Source organism: Phoxinus phoxinus (assembly GCF_949152265.1).
Source record: "Phoxinus phoxinus genome assembly, chromosome: 21".
Classification (NCBI taxonomy): Eukaryota; Metazoa; Chordata; class Actinopteri; order Cypriniformes; family Leuciscidae; genus Phoxinus; species Phoxinus phoxinus.
In genome coordinates this window covers 25,427,714-25,453,599 of record NC_136896.1, presented here as the reverse complement: position 1 = coordinate 25,453,599, position 25,886 = coordinate 25,427,714, and the positions used below count along the sequence as shown (strand labels likewise).

At 37.2% G+C, this 25,886-nt stretch overlaps 1 protein-coding gene across 2 annotated transcripts; it reads left to right on the top strand.

Moving 5' to 3' along the window:
- Positions 1-247: 247 nt before the first annotated feature.
- Positions 248-25,243, top strand: rhobtb1 (Rho related BTB domain containing 1). Of its 2 annotated transcripts, none has more exons than XM_079596479.1 (10): positions 248-331; positions 8,343-8,538; positions 8,773-8,876; positions 16,901-17,086; positions 17,246-18,204; positions 18,844-18,962; positions 21,521-21,671; positions 22,164-22,252; positions 22,885-22,990; positions 23,582-25,243. In XM_079596479.1, exons 2-10 carry the CDS (start codon positions 8,359-8,361, stop codon positions 23,749-23,751), a joined length of 2,064 nt encoding a protein of 687 aa, XP_079452605.1. In that variant the 5' UTR covers positions 248-331; positions 8,343-8,358; the 3' UTR covers positions 23,752-25,243. The 2 variants fall into 2 exon arrangements, with proteins under 2 accessions (XP_079452605.1, XP_079452604.1); XM_079596478.1 differs by lacking the exon at positions 248-331 and adding an exon at positions 6,105-6,372.
- The last annotated feature ends 643 nt before the right edge of the window (positions 25,244-25,886 follow it).

The window sequence follows — 25,886 nt, the reverse complement described above, 5'->3', positions numbered from 1 at the left end:
AATTGTAAGTTACATATTAAATTGTTATATTTGTGCAGGCAATTAGTTTACTGCGTTGTAAATAGAAAAGCCTTGTGGCTAAGTTACCTTGTGGTAACGTTATTCCGCCATGTTTCTCACTGGCACGCCCTCACCCTCAGTAAGTTGAAAACTCTAGTAAAGACAATCCTGAGCTTCTCGCTCGTAACGACATTGTGGTGGCCTTCATGTGTGTTCAACTCGTAAATTTACGACCTTTCCGACATGACTTGAACAGTTTGAGGGTTAAGTAACGTTAGGGATGAAGCGGACGTTACCGGTTTCACGATAAACCACAATACAATTCCCGACGGTTAGTATTACAATTTAATATTCTTATCATAATTAAAACCGTTGCTATTTGATTATGTTACCAGGATTTAAAAGAAATCATGCCTGAGTTTTGTTTTGTGTGGAAACATGGCGAAAATAAGTGAGAGGTTTTACATGCTGGTGCTGAGGGAAATTAATTAAAGTATGAATGAATATGAATGTAGGCTATGAAGGGAACTGGCTGCCTTGAGAAAAATGTCGATGGCATTTTCTTTTCATCTTACCTCTGTGTTTATAAGTTCAGTGTTGCTTTGTGTACAGCCGTTACCGGGGAAACATCTCTATTTCTGCTGTTCCATAAGTGCCATCTACTGTCAGAGGGTCGATTTACATTTTCATTTAGTCTATGGATTTTGTTTCTAAAAACCGTTCTAAACCGTTTGGATAATAAGGCATCTAGAAAATTCCATGAAGCTGATAAATTACCTATAATTATTTACCATTTTGACTCATACTCGGTTTCTTAAAAATGTTGTAAATTTTATAAAACTTTATTTGAACACAGTAGCCTAACATTAGATATTATAACATTATTGTAAGTCACCCAACCAACACACTTGCTCATTTAAAATCTGTCCGTCATTGTTAATGTTATTATTTTATGTTTCTGCATTTATTAAAAACTTGATTTTGTAATCCCTGTCCGTAAATTAAATGTGTGTCTGCTATTGAGGGTCGTAGGGGTTTTTTAATGTTAGAATAGGGGTCTCCTGGAAAAATGGTTGGGACCCACCCAGATCCAGTGCGCGTTGAATCCACATGTACCAGATGTACCAGATGGGCCGACATGATGTTGTCTGGGTCCCAACCTTTTTTCCAGGAGAACCCTATTGTAACATTCAAAACCCCTTACGACCATTGATCTATAAGTATAACCCTGAGAGAGAGAGAGAGAGAGAGAGAGAGAGAGAGATTTACATTTGTTCATTTGTTTAATGATGGTTTTAAGTTGCACTGAGTCAAACTATTCAGATGAAAGGAGTGTATGTAAACCGTGAGCTGAGCAGACCGGCACCCTGACATATACACACAGGGCTTGGACAATAAAATTGAAACACCAGGTTTTAGACCACAATCATTTATATTCGTATGGTGTAGGGCCTCCTTTTGCAGCCAATACAGCATCAATTCATCTTGGGAATGTCAAATACAAGTCATTCACAGTGGCCAGAATGTATTTTGAGCCATTCATCCTCCAGAACAGCCAGGTCACTATGTGATGCTGGTGGACATAAACGTTTTGACTTGCTCCTCCAAAATACCCCAAAGCGGCTCAAAAATATTTTGATGGTGACTGTTTATTGGGTCACATGGTCCTCCAGGATGGTTGAGTAGTGATTCACCCATCAAGCACAGAAGGGAATGCCATGAAATTGCAACCCAAACCATCCCTGATCCACCCCTGTGCTTCACTTTGGGCACGCAACGGTCCAAGTGTTCAGCCTCTCCACACTGTAACTCCCACGGATGTGGGAAAGACAGTGCAGGTGGACTCATCAGAGAACAATGTTTCATATTATTCGCATTGGCATGAGTTACCAAAGGTTTGGCTATAGCTGCCCAACCATGAGTATTGACTCCGACAAACAGTTTTGGTGGAAGCAGGAGAGTCGAGGTGCTCATTTAATTCTGCAGTGAGTTGGGCAGCTGTGGTTTTATGTTTTTTGGATACAATCCGGGTTACCTGGACATCCCTTTCAGACAGCTTCCTCTTGCATTGACAGTTACTCCTGTTGGATGTGCGGTATCCCGACATTACTCTATATACCATCAGCTCACAATACACCACAACGACTTGCTGTCTTAGATGAGCCAGCGTCTCGCTCACCAACAATTTGAACCCAATTTGTGGATTGCAAAATGTTATGTACAGCTGTGCTAATGCTTTCCTGATTCAACCTTGACACTCTCTTTGACTCTGATGGAAAAAGATTGGCCACCAGTCTGTGAAACCCCAACACTATATATGATGTGCAATTAAATGTACATTTACAATATAAATAATTATAATATAAAGTGTGTGATGAAAAAATCATGATATTAAAATATCTCAATCCATCTATGACCTGCACTACCTTCATGTGACCCCAGGGGTCCCAAATGTGAATAACAGTGAATATTACAGAGTAGACAGAATAGAAACATATATATCCACACAATATCCTGAAGTTCTTTTGACAAGATTTTCATGAACAAGATATATCAGTCTAAAAAAAGAGCAGATTGTCTAAAATCTCCAAAACATCTTGTATTGCAAATTTCAAGCAATTGTCATTATGCGCTTGTATAGACATGCATTATGCCATAATCAAACTTTAATCACATACAAATTAAATTAAATGTTATTTGTGAATAAACTTTGTGATGTGTTCGTCTTACCTTAGGCTGCCAGTAAACGCCTGTCTTTGGACACGTGGCTACCGTTGGCCACGGCCTCGGTCAAGGAATTATGCGTCCAGTATCCAGATGGGATTGCGTGGAGTGTGAATAGGATAAATCTAGGGAGGTTTGTAAATGCGGCTACTTGCACATCAGCCTTATGTAACATGTCTCTGGACAGATTTTGCAGGGGCACAATGAAACATGGCTTGGCGTTTGCCATCTGTTTGAGATTGATCATTGCAGTTCAGAGCCTGGTTGCAGTATGGATAAAAGAGTCTCTCTAAAAACAGTTAATTCTGTTTTTCAATTCATTTGGTTGAATTCAGTTTCAGCCAGGATCTGTTTTGATGTTCTGATGAAACGCACAAATTTATTAAACATTAGATATTTGGGGGGCAGCCGCAAGCAATCTGTGCATTTCTAACCAAATATAATGAATAATCATGAGGATGTCGGCAGTCTGAGGGCATTAATTACAAACCACTAATATGAATAAGATAATGACTTTTTTTTCTTTCTCCAACATGGGAATTCAGTAGTTATTTATCAAAATAAAACAATAAAATATAATAAAATAAAAATCCGAAGAAAAAAAAAAGTAAAATAAAAATAAAATAAAGTAAAATGAAATGAAATAAAATAAAATGTTACATAAATGTCTATAAATGCGTGTAAATGAAAATATGAAAAAAAAAGATATACATCTTTTTTGTATATTGTATATGCATGAAATCCACATCTGCAAAATGCAAATGCTATTTACATTTGAACTGTTTAATTTTTTTCTTCCAAAAATGATAAAAAAAAAAAAAACTACAATAACTTACTGAAATAAACTCAGTAACCATTATATTACAACACAAATATATATATTATTAATAAGAATACAAATATACATACATTTGTAACATTTGGGCAATGGTTTTAACACAAACTTGTGGAGTCCATTCTGTCATTGAAGCAAAAGTTGGACCTCCCAAATACTAAAAACATGTTATATTCATGTAGCCTACATTTTCCAGTTCAATTTCAATGTGCATTTAAATGGCTTATTATATAAATAAATAATACAAACAATGCATTACATTAGAAAACAATGTATGCCAGAAGCATTTTCACTAGTGATGGCATTTTGGACGCCTCTAACTTGAGTGTACATTAGTACCAGACATGGAGCAATTATTTTCCAAAATGATCCTTCTTCCTGAAGCTATAAACCCAGACATCTAACAGTGCCACTGGCTACAGGCTGATTAGCACACTCACCTGCCAACTCTCTGCACATCAACGGCTTTAGTAGATTAAAAGGATTCCCACATCACTACTCTTGGTTTTCTTGATTAACCACAGGATCAGGATCTGGAAAAAGGCCCGTATCACGTAGCAAATCCAAATGTAATATTAATTTTTGCCCTATGAAGCACAAAATATATTATCATAATTTTGGTATCTGCAATCATAATGAGACGGCGGATTATTGAGGAAATGCATGGTGCTTAATTTGTGATGCCTTATTGATTATGGAATGGGGAAAAAAAATTGTGCATTTTTAGAACTGTCAACAAACTGGCGAACTGACGCTCATTAGTTACACAACATGTCAAATGAGTCTGACAACTGGGTCATAAAATGTATTTATACATGAATTATTTGAAGGATTACATATTAAACACTGGAAATGTTCACGTATATGTTATGCACCACATGATATCACCTACTTGACAAGCAGGCTGCCTAAGACATCCCAATACTGAAGCTGAATAATCCTGTTTACAGGATGTGTCCCACTCAACTTTGCCTTCATTCAGTTACTGCCTCCAGTAAACCAAGGGATCAGGCTCCAAGCAGTTATAAATAAATCTACATCACACACTTCATGCATGATTCAAAAACATCCTCTGGGCTTATAGGCATGAGACAGGCCCTGAAGTATCTCTTGATGTGGGTCTGGCTCCGTCGCCCTGGTTTCATTCATAATTTGAGTTGTGTTTTTTCCGAGGAAGTAAAAAGACAGAGGAAATTGCTAGAATTAGGACAGTCTGTTCTTTTACTAGATTCACAGGTCCAGGCTATTTTGACGTACACTGGGTATATGGTGTTATGAAACTGAACTAATCGGCCATTCGGGTTTTCGCTCATCCTCTATACATGCAGAAGATAATATTGGAAATGAGTCGATGGTGTGATAGAAATATTTGATGTAATAGGTGTTTTCGACAGAGAAATGCAGACTAAGGATGATCAGGTCAAAGACCATACTTACCCAAAAAGTGCTTAACACAGTAGAAAGTTAGCTTCGATCATTACAAACCAATCACCAGAACAAATCACAGTGAAGAAAGAGTCGAGTTACATTGATTTTTACTCAACTGCATGATTTAAATGTACATGTATCTTTCTATTCTGGAGACTCACTTGGTTTGGTTTGGCCAGTGATCTCCCGGCCGTGAATAAAGCTTCATTTCTGCAGAGCAACATGGGAGTCGTGTCAGGTATATGCTGCTGAGAAATAGATCCTACGCTCAAAAGACAACATTGTCTTTAATTCAAATTACCTCGAGATACTGTAGTTATTATTTTAAACAACTTGAAGTTTAAAATGTCCGTGGTGAAGAAGTCAGATTAAGTAGGTTGTATGAATTGCCATAGTAATCTACTTATTTGGATTAAAATGACAGACAACAGACCCTTCTGTCATTTAGCATCTAATCAGTGTGTGTGTGTGTGTGTGTGTGTGTGTGTGTGTGTGTGTGTGTGTGTGTGTGTGTGTGTGTGTGTGTGTGTGTGTGTGTGTGTGTGTGTGTGTGTGTGTGTGTGTGTGTGTGTGTGTGTGTGTGTGTGTGTGTGTGTGTGTGTGTGTGTGTGTGTGTGTGTGTGTGTGTGAGTGTGTGTGTGTGAGTGTGTGTGTGTGAGTGTGTGTGTGTGTGTGTGTGTGTGTGTGTGTGTGTGTGTGTGTGTGTGTGTGTGTGTGTGTGTGTGTGTGTGTGTGTGTGTGTGTGTGTGTCATGACTGTGCTTGTAAAATAAATTCAGAATAAATGTAATATCCTGTGGAGATTTACAGCATAATGCCTTGTTATAGAGAGACTTAAATGGCTACCAGTGACAGTGACTGGCACTTTGCAGTCATATGTCAAGTCTAAGTGTAGCAATAAGCAATTCCATTTGAACACTTTTAAGACGATTCTTATATTAAATGAACACGTTTTGCTTTGAGTTTCAGTGAAAAATGAGCTTCCGAGACGTTGTCTGATGCTCTTGTTTGGCTCACAGCACATATATGAGGCACCTTGTTTTCCTGAATGAAATCGTACGCGCGCGCTATTAATAGCACCGGCTCCCTGACGTCACAATGGAAGCCGCATCTGACTCGCGACAGATGATGATTCTCTCAAAGAGCCTCGCGACCGGGAAGGACACAATACCCCCGCGTATTTACCAGCCTATACGCTTGCAAGTATATAGGAATTAACTTTTTTTGCGCTCAAACGGGGACGTAGTGGCGGTTAGGAGATGGTTTTGCAGCATTTCCCCAGCTAGCGACGAGCGATTGTTCTTTCATAACATCAGCAAGCTGCAGTCACTCTATTCAGAATTCTTGACTTCTGACAACAATAAACACTCACATCACAAAGACACGGTACGTATGCTTGTGTCCAGCGTGTGATGGCTTTTGTTTGCAGGGTGGTGTCCTCGTGTTTCATCATCCACCTTCTAGGACAGTTGATCAACTTCTTAAATAGAGACAACGATGTATTGTTTATGTTTTTATATATGCTAGCTAGGCTATACGTAGATTTTTTATTGGTTATGGAATTATTTCCCAAAATTACATTTCGTGGACAATATGTGTCAGTAGCATATTCTCCATACAGCTATGGTAAAAATGCACAACATAACTAATGCTTTGGAAGTTCATACATTAGCCTACTGTTTGCATTTTCAGCTATGAAAATGTTTCATCTATAAACGAAAAATAAATAAATAAATGAAAAAAAATGTGCTTTGTGTGGTAGCATCTAAATCTAAACTTATTTTTCACATTAATAATAATAAAATGTCAACTTGGGGTAATCATTTTTAAGGGTCAGATGAAATATGAATAACACCTTATACGGGCACCTGCATGCGTGCACGTTTCACTGTGTGCACTAATGTTGTTGTATGTTTACATTCGGTTACACTTTATTTTAAGGTGATTACATTGTACTTACTTAAATACGCACTGAGTACTAATAATTTACTACATGTACTTACTAGAGTTAGGGTTTGGTTTAGGGTTAGTTACTTGTAATTAATTATGCATAATTTACTGTTATTACTATAGTAGCTAAGTACAGGTAGTAAAGTGTAAATAAATACATCACCTTAAAATAAAGTGTTACCTTACATTGTAATGTTCTAGAAGTTCAAACTTGAATGCAATAGTCACTCCAGGGATTTATGTGCTTTAAATAAAAATCATGAGTTTGTTTCTTACTATCCATTTAGGCTACTTGTCCATTTCTACTCGATTCAACTTGGCGTTCTTCATCTGTAATTGGAAGTGGTTGGAAAAATGCAGTGCACCTTGGTACCACTTTGGTTTTAATAAAACATTTAAAGCAGCAATTTTAGTGGGTTGGATTTTTTTTTTTTTTTTTTTTTTTTTTTTTTTTTGCTCAGAACTGATTCTACCTAAAACCTCATTATTTGTTAAATTCCCACAATCCCTGAAAAAAAATTGCCAATGACTGTCTTCGTACTGTAGAGATTTCACCATGAAAGATGAGTGGATAACACTGTGGTAGTTAGAAGTAGCACAGAGGTGCATGCATGGATGTTTTGTCATCATGCTGAATATGAATACACATGCCTTAATCCAATTTTCAATGCACAAGTTTTACAGATAGCTGATATATGCTGATTGACATCACTGTTGAGACATTTTTTGAGGTATAGGAATGAAAGTCTCAGTTATGATTTTTCAGAGAATGCTTTTTTACACTTCACCTTTAACAAAGGATCCAGTGGAAGATGTATTGACGGTGTGAAGGTGAAAATAGGAGGTTATGCCGCATCATGTATCAGCACTAATTGGATTTATTAAAGGCCACATCAGTAATTTAATATTGTATTATGTAATCAGATGTGTGTGTTTTTTCCTTTGGAGGTTAGACATGAGAAATCTTTTTACTTTCAATAATTGTATAACAATACCACATGGATTATCTTTACTGTTAATGTTATTATTTAATGATTAGATGCACCTGCCAAAGAGTTAACAGCCGATAATTACCAGATCTGTCATTAAACACACTCTTATATTGCTAGCAAAAATGTAGACTTTACATTTAAAATAAAAAAATAAAACTTTATATTTGCAGTCATGCACACTGCATCTGTCAAGAAAGTCATGTGGGTTGTGTTTTGTCCCACTCCGCAGGAAAAGTGGATATAATGTGGGCAACTATTTTAGGAATGCGAAAACAAGAAGTCCTGTATTATATTGAGGTTTCATTGACCCACAGCAAGGTCAACGCTCTCTGCGGCTTCTGCTTTCTGAAATGAAATACCAGTATGAATGTGCGTCGTTATTGTTGTAGCCTACAATAATTCCTCTTGTCATAGGGTGCTAAAGTTAAGTATGGACTACGAAAGACCCAACGTAGAGACCATCAAGTGTGTTGTTGTAGGAGACAATGCCGTGGGGAAGACTCGCCTTATTTGTGCCCGGGCCTGCAACACTACCCTGACCCAATACCAACTGCTGGCCACCCATGTACCCACCGTCTGGGCCATCGACCAGTACAGAGTCTGTCAAGAGGTAAATCTTTCCGCAATTTAATTTACCTTGCCATTATCATTGCATTACGTCAGGCCCATGGCTGGAGATAATGAACACATGATCCCCAGATTTGCTTCTGTCAGGAATCATTTCAATTTCAGCTGGCAGAAGGGAAACAGATTACAGAAAAAGATCAAATACGCCTGTGGTCTTCTTTGCTCCGGGGCAGGGGTGCTACTTTAAAAGCCGAATTAACGCTATGACTCCTTGTAGGTCTTAGAGCGTTCCAGAGATGTTGTGGATGACGTAAGTGTGTCCCTCCGGCTATGGGATACCTTTGGAGACCATCACAAAGACAGACGCTTCGCCTACGGGAGGTACAAATACATTCTGTTTGATTTGCACTTCCTGTGTAATAGTGGGGCTAGCTTAAAAGAGTTGTTCACCCAAAAATTAAAGCTAAGCTAAGCTAAAATGAACAAAATGCAGGATAATCAACATTCAAATATTCTAGTTTAAAATATGTAAGTATATTCAAAGGTAATGCTTCTTGGTCTGTGTTGGTCCGTGTACATTTATTTGTTTGTTTTTTAGATCCTGAAAGCAGAAAAAAAATATAAAAATTGTAACGATATGAAACGGCCCTTTCCGCTTATTGGCAAACCAAAGATCAACCGTGCCACGGGTTATGATAAAGATCATAACCCGTGACTATTATATAATAGTCATCTGTTGCTATAGTTGTAAGGATTTATAAAGAGTTTACTGTTATATAATATTTATGAAATAACATATAATAATACAACATATAATAATATTTCTGTGGAACACGTAGGTTGCCGAATTTAATAGGGATGGTACACCCAAAAATGAAAATTCTATCATAATTTACTCACCCTCATGTTGTTCCAAACCCGTAAGACTTTCATTCATCTTCGGAACACAAATGAAGATACTTTGAATTAAATCTGAGAGATTTCTGTCCTTTCATTGACAGCTAAGCAACTACCACTTTATAAAGTTCAAGAGATCGTAAAACGAATCCATATGAATTGAGCGGTTTAGTCCAAATTTTCTGAAGAGACACGATCCCTTGATGAACAGTATTTAGTATTTTAATCACATATAATCATTGATCGGCGAACAAAAACAGAAGCTCAACCGAACCTGCTTGACGCACACAAGAACAAACCTCATTGGTTCTTGCGGAAGCTTAAATGTGCTGCGTAACACGAGTTGATGAATGTTTATATTTGAATAAAAGCCTAAATTCAATCTGTTCATTGTTTAAAACGATAGTGTCGTCCGAAAATTTGTTTTAAAATTTCACCAAAAATATCTTCATTTGTGTTCCGAAGATGAACAAAAGATCATGAGGGTGAGTAATTGATGACAGAATTTTATTTTTTGGGTGAACTATCCCTTATGAATGCAACATACACATTTTCAGTTCTGACACCCTCAGCTCACAACTTTTATGGATTTTTGTGATACTTTTTTAGATGTTTTTTGTTGTTCACCATTCATTTTAATTGTATAGAATAGAGCAGCGTGAACATAGCTAAACATCTTCTTATGTGTTCCTCAGAAAAAATATAGTCATATACTGTAGGTATGAAAGAACATGAAAGAATATGTGAATGATGACACAAGTTTCATTTTTGGGTGAACTATCTTTTTAATTCCTTGTTAAACTAAATTTATTATGGCAATCAGTGTCTCATATCAAACTAAAAACATAAATATGAGGGTATGCATGAGAAAATGTCACAGTGCTCTCTAGTTAATATTTCAACAAATTACCAGAGAAAAATGTTAATTGCATCTTCAGTTCACAAGTGCCACCACTTTACTGAACAGAAAGACAGGAAGCATCTTGCCATCAGATGCTTTCATCATTCGCTCTGACATCAGACACTGAGCTATTTGCAACTGAATGTGTGCCGAACATGACAGCTGAGCACTGTTATGTTAACTCATGGCCATTTTGTGTCAAGCACTTGTTTAATGAGGTGTTTCTTTGCATTCATCACACGCGCACTGCTTCTCATGCTTTCTTTTTATGGCATTTTCAGAACTGAATAAACATAGAATGTTCTCATTTTGGTATAGTGGTGGTAACATAATTAGCATCAATTATGTTATGTTCAGAGACGTATTTAGCATGCAGCATTCATTTTCTTATTATTGCTATTTGTTTCAGGGTCTTTTTTTTTTTTTTTACTGTTAATAAAACAAACACATTTAGGTAATATTACTGATATCTGGCCAGCTTTTACTGAAAGGTATTGTTGGTGTTAGCCTTAGAGGTCGACCGATTCATCGGTTTTGCCGATTAATCGGCACCGATTGTTGACTGGTGGAACTATCGTTATCGGCAAAAATATATACCGATAGTTTTTCCTGGTTGCGTCCATTGCTGGAGCGGCTGAGAAGCGCGCGCTGTCATTCATTACACAGTGAAAGAGCTGAGAAGGGTCTGCTGGCATGATGCAGTACAAGAGCGGCCTCTAGAGGTGTAATAAAAACTCGTGCCTCGTGTTGTTCATTTCGACACGTGATTCTGCGATCACTGAGAGCACATGCTGCGTGGAGAGCGCTGACCAGTGTGCGAATTATCCATCAATATTCGGGGGGGTCCCCATCTCCCGATTGTTGCGCAATACCGATCAAAATTGTCTCTCTATGCAGTAGGCCTATAACATTACAATATTTCATGGATGCATGCAAGCCAAGACAATCAGTATATAGCCTACATGACGACAACACACACACACACACGTAACAATTTTTGATAATCCGATATGCTATAGTATTCCTAAAGCATCACTGACGTAGGAGGTTGCATTGGCTAAAGTTGTTTGGATGCATGTTGTTTTATAACAAGAAGAGGCAAAGTTGTGCATTACAATGCAGACATGTGCAACAAAATGTAATTGTGTAACAAAATAATAGTTTTTATTTAAACAAATGTAATTTTACTCTGTTTATTAATGTTTTTACTTCACATGTATGCAGTTTTTGGAGGATTAATTAAATATTTTACATTTATATAAATACATTTAAAAAAAATGTTTATACAAAAACAGCTTTTTTTATGTAAAATTCACTTTAGAAAAGACCCTAATTTCTAAATTGAATTTATGGGGATAACATGGACAATTTATTGCTTTGAATTTATTTTAATTTTTTTCAATAATGTTACATTATGATTACATTCAACCCTGAAAAAAGATGTTACAAAGAGAAAAGTTTAGTTTTTACAGTTTATAATTTATCATTAATCTTTTCTCTTTTTTTTCATATAATTGTACAAATGTCTGTAACAGAAACAAACTGTAACAGAACAGATATGAACAGTTATATTACAAATTGAAAACACTCAAGGGTTAAGTTAATAGACAAAAGATGCCTTGGTTCGAATACTGGTTTTCGTCCTGGTTTCCAGAACTTTCTATTCATCATCATCATTTTTTTTTTTTTTCAACATTAATAATATTCAGAAATGTTTCCCGAGCAGCAAATCACATCAGCATATTATTCCCTCAGGTAGATTCAATGTATTTTTTTTTGTTTTTTTTTTGCGTGGCTGGATGGATGTTGGACTCATGAACAATTATCACGTTGTTTGAATTCGCCAAAACTGATTTGCCAAAATAAAAACTGGACAGTGATTGTAAAGGGATTTGCCGTTATAGCGCGAGTCCGGATCGAACCGGGAGCGACCAGACAGCAGAGGATTCTGTTTTGTCACAAAATAATGATTAATTCTCAGTTTAGAGTTTGTTATTCCTTATGGTCTGATGCGCGCGAGTAGGCTGTGATTGTATGATGGCGGTGTCATGATAATTCTCATGTGTCGTGTTGCTGCTGTATCAGTCTGTGGTTACTTAGATCATTGCAGTCAATTAAACGGGACGAATATATTAATCCTAATATACGGGACGTCCCGGCTAATACGTGACAGCTAGCAACACAACTTTTGCTACCAGAACTAGCCGCTAAAGTTACCTCAGCACCTGCTTCGTCTTTGAAGCACTCGGCTTCAATTAATCGAGTGGGCCTTCATCTCTGAGTGCCACCTTTTTGAATGTGAAGTTTGTGAACCCAAAGTGGGTGAGTGATACACTTTGGTTAAGCTTTCGCTTGCTAGCCATTTTTAGTATGTTTTCTCAACGTTCTTCTTCTATTTGGCGCATATGGCTAATTTGCATACGTGCACAGGACTGGCTTGCTCCGCTTGGCAAAAAATAGAACATATTTTTGATTGTGAATAAATGTTTTGAATTCTGAATACTGGACATGGTGAGCTTAAAAACATTTTAGTGACCATTAGTGACAATAAAATGTTTTGTTTTATTTTAGACAAAATTTGAGACCCCCTTCAAATTTTGCTTTTGAGTCTTTCAGGGGGTCTCGTGGGTTAATCGGGGGGGTCGAGCCCCCCCGGACCCCCCCGTATTTCGCAGTATGGCGCTGACATCAGATGCGCGTTTAAAGCACCGACAGCTCAAATGTATGTACAGTACATTTTGTCATATCATTATAAAGTGATTAATTTGTTGACTAAATGCTGCATTAGTAGAGAAAGAACAGCACAACAGTATGTTTGTTTGCCTTCGAGGCTGAGAGGACGCTAACATTAGTAGTACCTCAAGCGGTTAAAACACTGACAAACATAAACGTAAGTCCGACCCGAATGTTTAATGTCACAATTGTTACCTCTATTTGCATTAGTTCATATCCAGCTGGTCACTTTTATGCATTAAATATGCAGAGAAGTTGCATATTTAAAGCTAGAGACGTAAGCAAACTGATATGTTCATACAGCCGACAGAAACATAAACGAATCAGAAAAGCATTCGATTTCGGTTATTTATTTTTTTCATCTTCACTTTAATACAAATTTTGTTCCTTTTTTATTAATTAAGTTGGCTTGAAAATAACAGTTAAATAGTTACATTTTGAATGTAACTGGTTTTATTTGTTATTTAGAGTATTACTTTTTGTTTCAGTTTGAATGAATGTCTTTTATTGACTTAAATATTTATTCACATTTATATATTTATTTCATTTAGCATGTTTTCATGGTTCAATACAGTTTTTTTATTTTTATAATAAAGTTCAGCACTGTTTTACTTGGAGTGTTATGTTTGTTTTTATCCAGTATCAATTTTAAAAACTATCGGTTCATTAATCGGTTATCGGCAAGTATGGCCCAACCTAGCTATCGTTATCGGTAAAATCCACTATCGGTCGACCTCTAGTTAGCCTATATTCATGTCGAACCTCACTTATTATTCAGCAAGATTTTTTTTTAAAGAAATTACATTTTTATTTAGAGACGGCAGAAACATCTTAACTAACAATATTAGACTACCGGGTGTGTGTTAATCCACTGTCTTGTTCAATTCCGTACTGAGGGAATCAAAGTAATTTCCTCTAAAGTTCGCTCCCCATAAAATCCCAGAATGCACCCTTAAAAAAGGGCATCATCTGATCACTATATTTCCTTTAAGTTGCTGGAAAATAATACCTGGAGCTCGTGCCTTGTTATACAATGATGTTTTTGATAAATACCATTGACATTTTATTGAGTGACCTTGTCATCAGTGTCCCAGTGATTAGTGGATTGTTAGCACCCAAATTCATGTTCATGATATACTGATTCAAACCAGCTAGACAGGGGAATGAGACGCAGTCCAATAATCCGTTTCAGAGAAATTATATTCCTGGAGTGTTCAGTTCTTATGTCCTTTTGGAGTTGTTTAACAGATGGTGTTCAACAGGATGAGTATGACCCGATTTTTCCCTCTGACAGTCTGAAGAGAGACTTCACAAATCCAAAGAAAGGTTGTCTGTATATTTACCCTACAAGAGAAAGAGTATGACATGATTTAGCGCTAAACTAATCTCAATCCAGACACACTAAACTACTTCAATCAAACACACCTGACTTGTGGCTGGAGAGCATGGCTTGCTCCCTTACTTGTTCCCAGTCACGTTCAATGGAATTATATTTTTAGTCTTCCCTTGCTTTATTGCATCCTAAAATAACACCAAGACACTGAGGTCTGGAGTCATAAAGCTTGGCTCTGACTTAAAGAATGACCTCTAGATGTTCACTACTCAGGGCTTCAATGTGTTAGTGGTGTACTCTGTTGTCTTTAGCAGTAGCCCATAATTTAGGAACCAGATTCTAAAGTCCTACACCTCTCAGAATCCCCATGTCCTGTCTGTAACTACCAAATAGAAGCATGAGAAATGTGTGTCCTGCTTTATGAGCACAGGATAATAGTAGGGGAGGGCAGCATGAATAAATGCTTATATCACAGTATCAATAATATTATATAATGGGAAAAAAACATGAATGCTGCATCATCTCATTTTGTATTTTTATGGACGCAGACCAAAAGATATGATTTATTCATGAAAAATGATAAATCTCACATTATGTAACATTTCAAGGGATGGCTCAACCAAAAATGAAAATTCTGCCATCATTTACTAAACCCCATGACATTGCAAATCTGTATGGCTTTCTTTCTTCTGTGGAGCACAAAAGAAGATATTTGAATAATGTTGGCAACCAAACATTGTATAGACATTGGAAAAAACTGATGCATTTCTCAAAATATCCTTTTTAACGTTCCACAGAAGAAAGGTTTGGAACAATATGAGAGTGAGTAAATGAGTGAACTATCATTGTATGTTAATCTAAAAGAATTATTATAGAATGGATAGTTCTGATCCCAAAATCTGATTGGAAGAGACACATTTTTCTCCCTGCAGTCAAATATTCATATAAATTATACAACAGCTCCACTTGAAGTGGCCTAACAAACGCTCCTGAATATCAAGTTCTTCCTCATCGTAGAACACCACAATTGCAACATATCAATTACTTAAACATTTTCAGTCACACCGTATATACTTACATATCTCTTTCTGAGTGACTGGTTCATTTGTGAGAAACGAGAAGAAACTTCTCAGCGAAAGAGAAGTCATAAATCTGGGTGATTAGCTGACATTGTTGACAGTGGAAAAATACAACCTTTACTACAATCAGTCTACATGAGTTCACCTAAGGGAGACAAATACTCTTTTGCATGGATGTAGCAATTTTACAAATGACTCCTTCTGTTACTGTAGTATGTTTAGTTTTATTGCTAATTAATGATATTTTGAGGATTTTACTCCCTGGATTGATGTATGGTTAATAAGGATAACCACTACTTATAGGCTGGTTTACTCTCATTTATTCAGGTTGAGGGAGTTATTGTTGAGTTACTGAAAGGGCAAACTGCATCCATGCTGGCCCTCCAAGACATTACGAAGTCCAAATAAGTGCTACATGTTTTACCAGAAGTGCATTGATTTTGGCTTAACATCAGAAAAGGCTTGTCTCTAGAGCACTAGGGTGATCTGCCAAGAGTCTCATTTCGACCCGAGATGTCAGCAAACAATTACTGCCGGCAGGATAGTCTTTAGCCTAGCAATTATTGGGACCATGCGGTGCCATTTTAAAGTGTTCAGATATCTTTAACCTCACGTCTAGATAGGGCCAGCTGCTTGATATCAGACTCTGGGTTACTGTATCTTTGGACTTGTCATTAAAGATTGTGGAAGTAATGTTGTTCTCCTTCAGACAGATTTCCCTGAACTGTCATTGACTACAAAGGCAAATTATTATGTAGCATTGTTCTGTGCCTCTTTTTGTTTGTAGGGCTCCTATGGTCTTTATGCAAGCCTGTGAAACATAAGAGAGACACTGTAAGTCGTCAAGCCTGCTAGCATCTCCATAATTCTCTGCATTGCCAAGTGTGTGGTGTGGTAGCTGAGACCTTTGCTTGCCCAGTCAGCAAGAAATGCACGATTCCTTTTGTGGACGATGGCAAACGGTTGATTGTACATTATTCACCTACTTGTGTGGTGACGGGTGTTGCTCCCCTCCCCAGGATAGACTTTGTACTAATCTTGCTTCAGGAAGGTATGCCAGCAGTGAGCCAGAATGTCTGCATGTCATCCTCTTTGTGCTTTTGTTTTGTCTGTTTTGTTGACCATGTTTGTTCTAGTCCTCACAAATGCAGCCAAAAAAAAGCATTGCCAAAGTAGTTTGTAGTCTTGGGCATCCGGTGTGTCTAAACTAAAGGCAATCTTTTTGCGTGCTGTCAATGAGTCAATGTCAGGCTGGCATTAATATTGCAGGTTCTGCATGTCCACCGAACACTGAAGGACTGTGATGTTTCTACGGATACCGCTTGGCACCTGTCACATACGACACTCTTGGCTTAAAATCCTGTTAGCATGCGTGTTACGTGGTGTCTTGTCCTGTGTTGTTGCACAGACAAGTTTTCATTGGAAAATTACCTGATTTCCTTTTTACCTTTCACTTTCGAAGGTCTGACGTAGTGGTGCTCTGTTTTTCCATCGCCAATCCCAACTCCCTACATCATGTTAAAACCATGTGGTACCTCGAGATCAAGCACTTCTGTCCACGCACTCCCGTCATCTTGGTCGGTTGCCAGCTGGACTTGCGCTATGCTGACCTGGAGGCAGTCAATCGAGCTAGGCGACCATTATCAAGGTACTGGTAACTAAAGCCCCTGTCCCTGTTCCTTTGCAATTCACAACTATTCCTTTGCAATTCCTATGAAAATTCCCCTCAGGAAGTTGCATACGCTTTAACCAGTTTTAACCAGTCTTGTTAATGCGAGAACTGACTGTATTTATTTGTCTCTCACAGGCCTATTAAACCTGGAGATATTTTGCCTCCAGAGAGTGGAAGGGAGGTAGCCAAAGAGCTTGGCATCCCATACTACGAGACAAGTGTTTTCGACCAGTTTGGTATCAAGGATATCTTTGATAATGCAATCCGAGCAGCCCTCATCTCCAGACGTCACCTACAATTCTGGAAATCCCACCTGAGGAAGGTCCAGAAGCCACTTCTGCAGGCACCATTTTTGCCACCCAAAGCACCTCCACCACTTATTAAGATCCCAGAGTGCCCAGCCAAAAACCGGGATGGCCCGAAGCAACTTCTTGAAAGCCCCCTGTGCGCTGATGTTATGTTCATCATTCAGGAACACGTCCACTTGTTTGCCCACAGGATCTACCTGTCTACCTCATCGTCCAAATTCTTCGACCTCTTTCAAATGGATTTCTCAGATGAGTCCCAGTGCTTGGTGCTAACAGAGCGTCACAGGCGGGATCAACTGATGCGCACACTAAGCCTGGACACAGAAGAGGACGTCACTGTTCTCCCAAACCTTTCGCCTTGCTCGCTCCGGGCATCCAAGAGTGATGGTACCCTCAAGGTGATGAGTTTCAGTGGGATGCACCGGCGCACCAGGCTGTCCCTGGCCTCTTGGAGCAAGGCTTTCTACAGCATCCACAAGGAGAACGTGATCAACCCAGTCACGGGTACGCCGGCTCTTATGACTGTTGTGAAGATGGATCATTCCATCCACAATGGACCATTCAGTGCCGTCCTACGCTTCCTCTACACTGGTGAGCTGGATGAAAAGGAGAAGGACCTGATGAAGATCGCCCAGATTGCAGAGATCCTAGAAGTGTTTGATCTTAGGATGATGGTGGAGAATATCATGAACAATGAGGGCTTCATGAATCAAGAGATCACAAAAGCATTCCATGTGAGAAAGGCAAACCGAATCAAAGAGTGTCTCGCCAAGAATAATTTCACAGGTATTAAGGAACCCAGATGTGTTTAATTTATCTTACATTGATAAAATGAGAAAGAAACGTCTCACTTGAAAATGATTATTTCAACATCTGCTACATCTGCTACAACATCTGCAAGACTCCTGAAATGTAGTGTTGAGGAAATTACTTTTTAATAGAATACCAAGCCACAAGCTTTTCATAATTTAAAGTATTTCAACTACAGGTATGTAGCTCAAACAGTGCTAGCAACTTCAAGGTCATGGTTTTGATTCCCAGTGAATGCATGAACTGAATGATATACTTTGTTGCTTTAAAAAATGGATAAATGTACATGTAACTACAGTTATAAGAAAGCACTACATTCTACATTCTCCATTCTACACATCATAACTACATTCAAGCTATGAGCGATGTAGCAGTTTGTCATGCTATACAGCTGCCTATTGGAAAAGTATTTCATTAAAAGCAGCATGTTTTAAAAACTACTGTAATACATAAAAAACATAGTTATTAATAGCGTCACTACTTTCAGTTTTTGATGTGATAAATCTGTTGTTGATGTGATAAAGCATTAGTTTAATTGGTATAAAATAGGAATAGCAAAGATGCTATAAAAGATTACTTTGCAGTTACTCATGGTGTGTTGGACTGTCTTTGCAGATGTGGTGTTCAGTTTGGATGATGGCACCATTAACGCCCACAAACCACTGCTGATCTCAAGCTGTGACTGGATGGCTGCCTTATTTGGGGGCTCTTTCATGGAGAGTGCAAATGACGAGGTGAGTGTGAAAACAATGTTTAATGAGCTCCAGTTAGGGCACTGACAAGTTTACAGAACATCTTTATTTTATCCTTAAGCAGTAATGAGTCTGCCAGTTCATAAACAGATGGTACAAGGTCACACCGCTCAGACATATACATGTGAATATATACTCAAATAGATGCGCACTGACACATTTTACAGACATTGGCTTGTCAACAAACTGCATCAAATTCTTGAATAACTCAAATAGTCTGGTCTGGTATCTCTAAGTGACGCTTTGAAAATCTATTTTTGCGGTGATGAATGATCTGTCAGCTCTTATGAGCTTTGGAGTGAATGATGTTTGTCTTACAAGACATTTACAATATAGCAGGGTTATTACATTTTGAAAAATGTCATTCATTTGTATTTTGTTTTGCATTGATTTTCAATTCAAGTTTATCTATGGTAATTGTTCATTCTTTTTTTCTTTTTTTTTGGAAAACAACTGTTTTCCTTTAATCTGGAACTCAGTTTCTCTATTTTGAGTTTTGTAGAGTTCTTGTCTATATTTTAGTGCACATTTTTAGTGTTACTTTAGATTTTACTTATAGTGTTTATAGAGTTACTTTAGATTTTACTTATAGTGTTTATAGAGTTACTTTAGATTACATATATTTGTCTAGGTTTAGTCTTTGTATTTTATTAATGATAATAACCTTATAGTATAGTTAGCATAATAATTAATAATTAATTATAATTGCCTAGCCATTGACATGCATAATTCATAATTAATGAGCTGAGATGCACCATCGATACAGGTAGGCTACTTCCTTCTGTTTGAAGCAAACATTATGCTTTTTTTCTGGTTCCACGGCCGCCACATGCACACTTAATCATGTTTCCACTGTCCAAATAGATGCTTTCATCTGTGGGACTGTTCATTAGTTTCCTCCTTAATATGTGGAATAAAGCCAAGGTGGAATACAACCGAGTTTCCTCCCTGAGGAGGAAAAGCAGACGTCATTCAGAGACAGTGATCTGTTTTCTAATATGGATAATTTTTGCACAAGGGACTTAATGCATGATGGCCAGTCATTTTTATTTGCCTTAGTGCTCTGACATTTCATGCCAGTGTAACAATTGGGACAGCTATATTTTAGGCAGCGTCCTACTTTCAGACATAAGTCTATCTATAGTGCTTGCTCAAATCCGAGAGAGCATGCCTCTTTTTCTTGCGCTCTCTTTTGGAGTGGTTGACTACCCCAGCGAAACACAGCAATCTACTGCGCTTGCCCTTGAAGAGTATTATGTAATGGGTTACGTAGCAGCATCTATCTGCGTGTTCTGCTCAAATGTGCTTAGTAATGCTGGGCTGCTGGTGAGCCGACCATCCGTCTCATACAGATTAAAGACTGAAAAGTCCTGTTTCCAATCAGCTGACCAGAGACTGTTAAACACACATTGTTTCTGTTCTGAAACAATTCTTTATCTTTTTAATTGTTGGTGCTATTAAGCATATTTCTTCAATGGTCGAATTCAAATCTCTAGTGTGAGTATTACATTTCTTTTGTAATCACCCATAAATCCTGTGAAAGTCCACATGAAATCAAAAATATTCAGCATAATTATTAATCCCCCAAAAACTACAATAACTTACTGAAATAAACTCAGCAACACACTATATTACAAAATAAATAAATACATAATAGTTAGTTATATATAAAATGTATTTATAATTATAATTTGTTATTATATATTAAAATAAATAAATATATATATAAAATAATATTATTATATTTACCAATGTATAGTAGTATATAAATATATATATTAATATATAAAATAATACATATTATTATGTTGACCAAGGAACCTAAAAAATGTGCTTCATCTGGTAACAACTTGATGTACATTTACAGTTCATGTAAATTTACTGCTCAAAACTTGTGACATCTGTGGAATTGTGCTGTGTGATAAAACTGCACATTTTAGAGTGGCCTTTTATTGTGGCCAGCCTAAGGCACACCTGTGCAATAATCATGCTGTCTAATCAGCATATTGATATGCCACACCTGTGAGGTGGATGGATTATCTCGGCAAAGGAGAAGGGCTCACTAACACAGGTTTAGACAGATTTGTGAACAATATTTGAGAGAAATAAGCCTTTTGTGTACATAGAACAAGTCTTAGATCTTTGAGTTCAGCTCATGAAAAATGGGGGCAAAAACAAATGTTGCGTTTATAATTTTGTTCAGTGTAGGTTAGATCGAGCAGAAAACAATATTGTAGGTAACAACTGCAGGTTTTTTTGTGCAACTTATGACTTGATCCGCCTTTTAACTGACTTTCCTCTTTGGTAGATGTCACAAGTCCTTTTATTTTTCAAGCTCTCCAAACACCTGTCATACAAAGATGCCCACGCAATTTAATCAAGTCTCGTTCTACATTTTTTTCCACCAGTTTCCTATTTCACTCAAGAATGTCATATTTCAGTAGTAAATGGGATGTAAACGCTATTTCACGCTGACTTAGTGGCACCAAATGGAATTTAAAAAAAAAATGATAATGACGTACGTTCGTATGTGTTGCCAGGTCTCATTCCCCAACACCAGCAGGGTATGTATGCAGGCAGTGCTCGAGTATCTCTACACCTGTCAGCTGTCGCCCATGGCAGACCTGGACCCAATGGAGCTAATCGCCCTGGCCAACAGACTGTGCCTTCCACGGCTCATCGCCCTGACAGGTAAGCCGTCTGCCAACGCCCCGCCACATGCTCCAAATGACACACAAAACACCACACGCATTCCTCAAGCACAGAGCCATTTGACCACCGCGGATCCAAAGCAAACAGGCCTTTCAGCCCTTTCGTTCTGTGTTGCTTAGCAACGAGTGATGTCAAGGTGCCAAATAAAAGAGAATGTCTCCGCAGAGCTTTGTGTGGCACACTACAATCTGTCTGGCAGACGTCATCTAATGACGTGGTGGTGACAGGCTGAAATTTATCTGTGACTCCAGATGCAGATATTTACCTCAGGTTTTGCGTAGCCCGCGCCGCCCCGGAGAAAACACATTTTCTTTTTTTTGTGCGCTGTCAGATTATTTACAGTCTGCAAGAGTAGCAAAGCATCACATGAAATATTATTTTGTGTAAATAACGCTGCTTTGCTTAAACTAGACGTTGGGGAAAAGCTCATCTAAATATGCCTTCTGTTTAACAGATATTTTCTCCCCTCAGAGCAATACGCCGTGAGCGAGTTATTAAAAGCATCTAAAGATGGACAGGATATTGATGGAGAGGTACTCACCTATCTGGAGCTTGCTCAGGTAAATCCGTCCTTCGTTATTGAAATGGATAAATAAATAAAAAAAAGTGTCGGCTAAATGGATAAATGTAAATATTAGTACTGTGGATCATTAAATAAACATATCACATAGGATAGTTGTAGTGAGTCACGATTAATCGGCATTATTTAACAGCATTCAGAAACATGTTTTATGTAAACATTCTTTGTCTCTACAATAAAATCAGCTTTGATTTACAGGTGCAAATTACAGCAGTAAATATATCTGTAAATATCTGGTATTCTGTATAACTGTAACTACTATAATTTATCTGATACTTTTATCCAAAGCTACAATATAACTATTGCAGTTTTAATTACCGTGGCTCGGAGCAAACATGAGAGTTGTTATAGGTCACCATAAGCCCATGCACTGTTGGCACCATTTAATTTTCCTTTTAGCCTACCTTAAATTGTGCAATAACCTTCAAAGTTTTGACAGTAGCTGCAAGAACTCATAGTAAAATACAAAATATCATTTTTGAATAAAGATGACAGCCTTTGTTTACAGTGATCATACTGTATTCCAATATTTAGACTAAATACCAGTGCGACTGTTTATCATACAAACAATGTTAACGTCTTGTTTTTTTATTCTCTTTGTTTTGATGACAGTTCCATAATGCTAATCAACTCGCTGCCTGGTGTTTACACTACATCTGCACCCATTACAACAGGATATGTGCCAATTACCGCAAAGAGATAAAGTCGAAATTGCTGGGTAAAAACATTTCCTGAACTATTATCAAACAGATGCAAGCATCATCATTGGAACTGCATGATTTAAAGCACCTGTAATTACATTTAACTTTGCTTTATTACATAGAAGTAGCTATGAGGAGTCTTTAAGAGCTCTTAAGTCCTCTTAAAGTGATAGTTCACCCAAAAATGAATAATGTTTAAAATCCATATGCTGTTTTTTTTTATTCCCATGGTACACAAAAGGAGATTTTGTGAAAAATGCTTACGTTGCTCTTTTTCACTACAGTTCATAGTGACAGTGAAGTTGTTCTTCTACCTTTTGTTCATTACAGACAGCATACAACTTAAATAGGACCTTTTATGTTTGTTTACATTTTCAACTTTTTTAGGGGGGTTTTAACAATTAAACATGCAAACCTATTGTATCAGACCCTAAAACCAAAATCAAAACTTTATAAAAGGGCATAATAGTTCCCCTTGAAGTAAATAAGCAATAAATGACATTTGTAGGTGAACTGTTCCTTTAAGAGGACACATTTCTGCTTCCTAAGCTTTGTTGTGTATTATTCACCCTTGACATCTTTCTGGGTTTGTGTTGTAATGTGAGCAGAAAACCAGGAATATTTTGAGAAGCACCGCTGGCCTCCGGTCTGGTATCTGAAGGAGGAAGATCACTATCAGCGGGTGAAGAAGGAGAGAGAGAAAGAGGATGTGGTTTTGAATAAACATCACTCGAGGCGACGCTGGTGTTTCTGGAGCACGTCCCCTGCTGTTGCTTGAGTCTGTACCATTCTAAAGCTCGTTTTATTTCCAAAGCTCTTACGTTCCTTCTTTTCCTATTTTGCTAAGATGAAGCAGGCCACTCTAAACGAGCAATCGGTTTGAAGCACAATCTCAATGTCCAATCAATGCTGGCCAACAAATCTGTGAAGGTGATGTAAGCCTATTCCTTATGGTGTAATATTCGTTTTAATAATCGTGCTGTTGTGTCGGACATGTTTGTGTCACAGCAGTGATCTGACACACATAAGAATCTTAAAACACTTAAGAGGATTAGGGAATCTGTTTTATCTTGTATTTCCTTTTTTCACTTAGGTGCTATATACTGTATATTTGCATTAACACTGTTAAATGAAGTCATCTAAGTGGAAAATGCTCAATATGCCACTAATTCTGAGCACTTACATTGATTTACAAAATTAGCATTGTACAATTCTGTGTTCAGGCAAATTTTGGGTAACGTGGGAGGCCTGTGATTTGGATTATGACCAAAAACTTTGAGCACTTGATATTTGGGCTTGCTGTAGATTGTAATATAATGGATGTAGTTTGATCATTGTGATTGTAAGAGCTTACAGAATTCAGTCCTATGTAAATAGCAGGGACAGGAATGAAATAGCTGGGTCATTCCTATTATGCAATACATTTTGAACTCCTTTTTCAAAAACAAAACAAATGGATGCATTTCTGTAAGAGAATATGCTGGTCTTTTAAAAAAATATATGTTCTGGTAAAACTCAGGCACTTAAAATGATTCATTATTAATTATAACTTGATTATTTACAAAATGTCAAGAATCGGGAAAGATACAAAATGATATGGAGCCCCAAAAAGGTCATGTTGACAAAAATATGAGATAGGCGCATTGTGGCTTGCAAAGAACGCAAAACTATTTCCAACCTATCAGGATTTTAATGTTAGTAATCGTTTAGTGAGATATTGGCTGTTAGTTTTGAACGTCTTTTTTCTTTTTTATACAAATTTTTGTCATTTGACAGGCTTTAAGTACACGTGACACACGCAAAGAATGTTACGTTAGAACTTAATGTAGCATTTATTGCCTCCGAATGATATTTTAGAATATTACAAAAGTGATGTCTATTCTCTGAACAAACATAAAACAAACACAACAGAACTATTTAAAGACTATTCATATGAGCATGTTTAACCTAAAGGATTTATACTTTCTTTAATTTGATAAAGTACTCCACATAGGAAGAACAGATATGCCAAATAGTTACTGACCTGATGCAGATCAATATACACATAGCTGATTAATATTGTTTTGATATTGAAAATAAGTGGGGCAGCCTGAAATCTGCCCCAATGGCTCTAAATTAGCACGCGTTGCAGTTTCATTTATTACCATAGTCTTCCATTGGAAATTTGTGGGGCGCTGTAGAGCTGGGTAGGGCTCCGAGTCCGACTTAGTGTCATGATAAGTGCTTGCTAAAGCCACGACTTAAAAGAGTTTAAAAAAAAAAAAAAAATTGTTGCAGAATGCTGAATACATTTACAATTTATTGTTGATTCAGTTTATATAGAGGTCTATGTTTTGGATGAACATCTGATAATGATGTCAATGTGAAACGGAAATTACAAAAGATTAAAGGCCCGTTAACGATAACTATAAAGATAACTATAACGATATGTACCGATGTGTTATATCACACCAACACACAAAAACTGTTTATTATAAGCGCACGCAGCAGTTTTGTCGTCTGCTGCTTTAAATGCTCGAGATCTTTAAAGCAAGATGGATTCTGATTGGCTGTTAATGTTTTTATCATTCATCAGCTGGACAAAATCATTGTGAAAGTAATTCCAACGATTTTCTGTGACGTTATCCTTATAGTTGTGGTGTGACGAAAATTTTACAAACAATTTTGACCACATCTCTGTTATAGTTATTGTCTATGGTGTGAACGGGCCTTAACTAGATGGTATAATGAGGAAACATCAAAAACCTAAAACTGATTTCCAAATTAAAACAACTTTCCCAGTGAACATTATGATTAAAAAAAGAATAAGCAACTGAAATTTTATTTTTTTCATTTTAGAATTTATTACATGAAAGTGCATAAAGTGTTAATTGATTTTGTGATTATAGAAAACTAACTAATGGGTTTATTTTA

Bases quoted from the DNA above. Each gene is read 5' to 3' on its own strand.
- rhobtb1 (XM_079596479.1), top strand. From the start codon at position 8,359: ATGGACTACGAAAGACCCAACGTAGAGACCATCAAGTGTGTTGTTGTA. The intron at 8,877-16,900 runs GTACAAATACAT...TCACTTTCGAAG, and splicing joins AGACGCTTCGCCTACGGGAG to GTCTGACGTAGTGGTGCTCT. The intron at 18,205-18,843 runs GTATTAAGGAAC...CTGTCTTTGCAG, and splicing joins CGCCAAGAATAATTTCACAG to ATGTGGTGTTCAGTTTGGAT.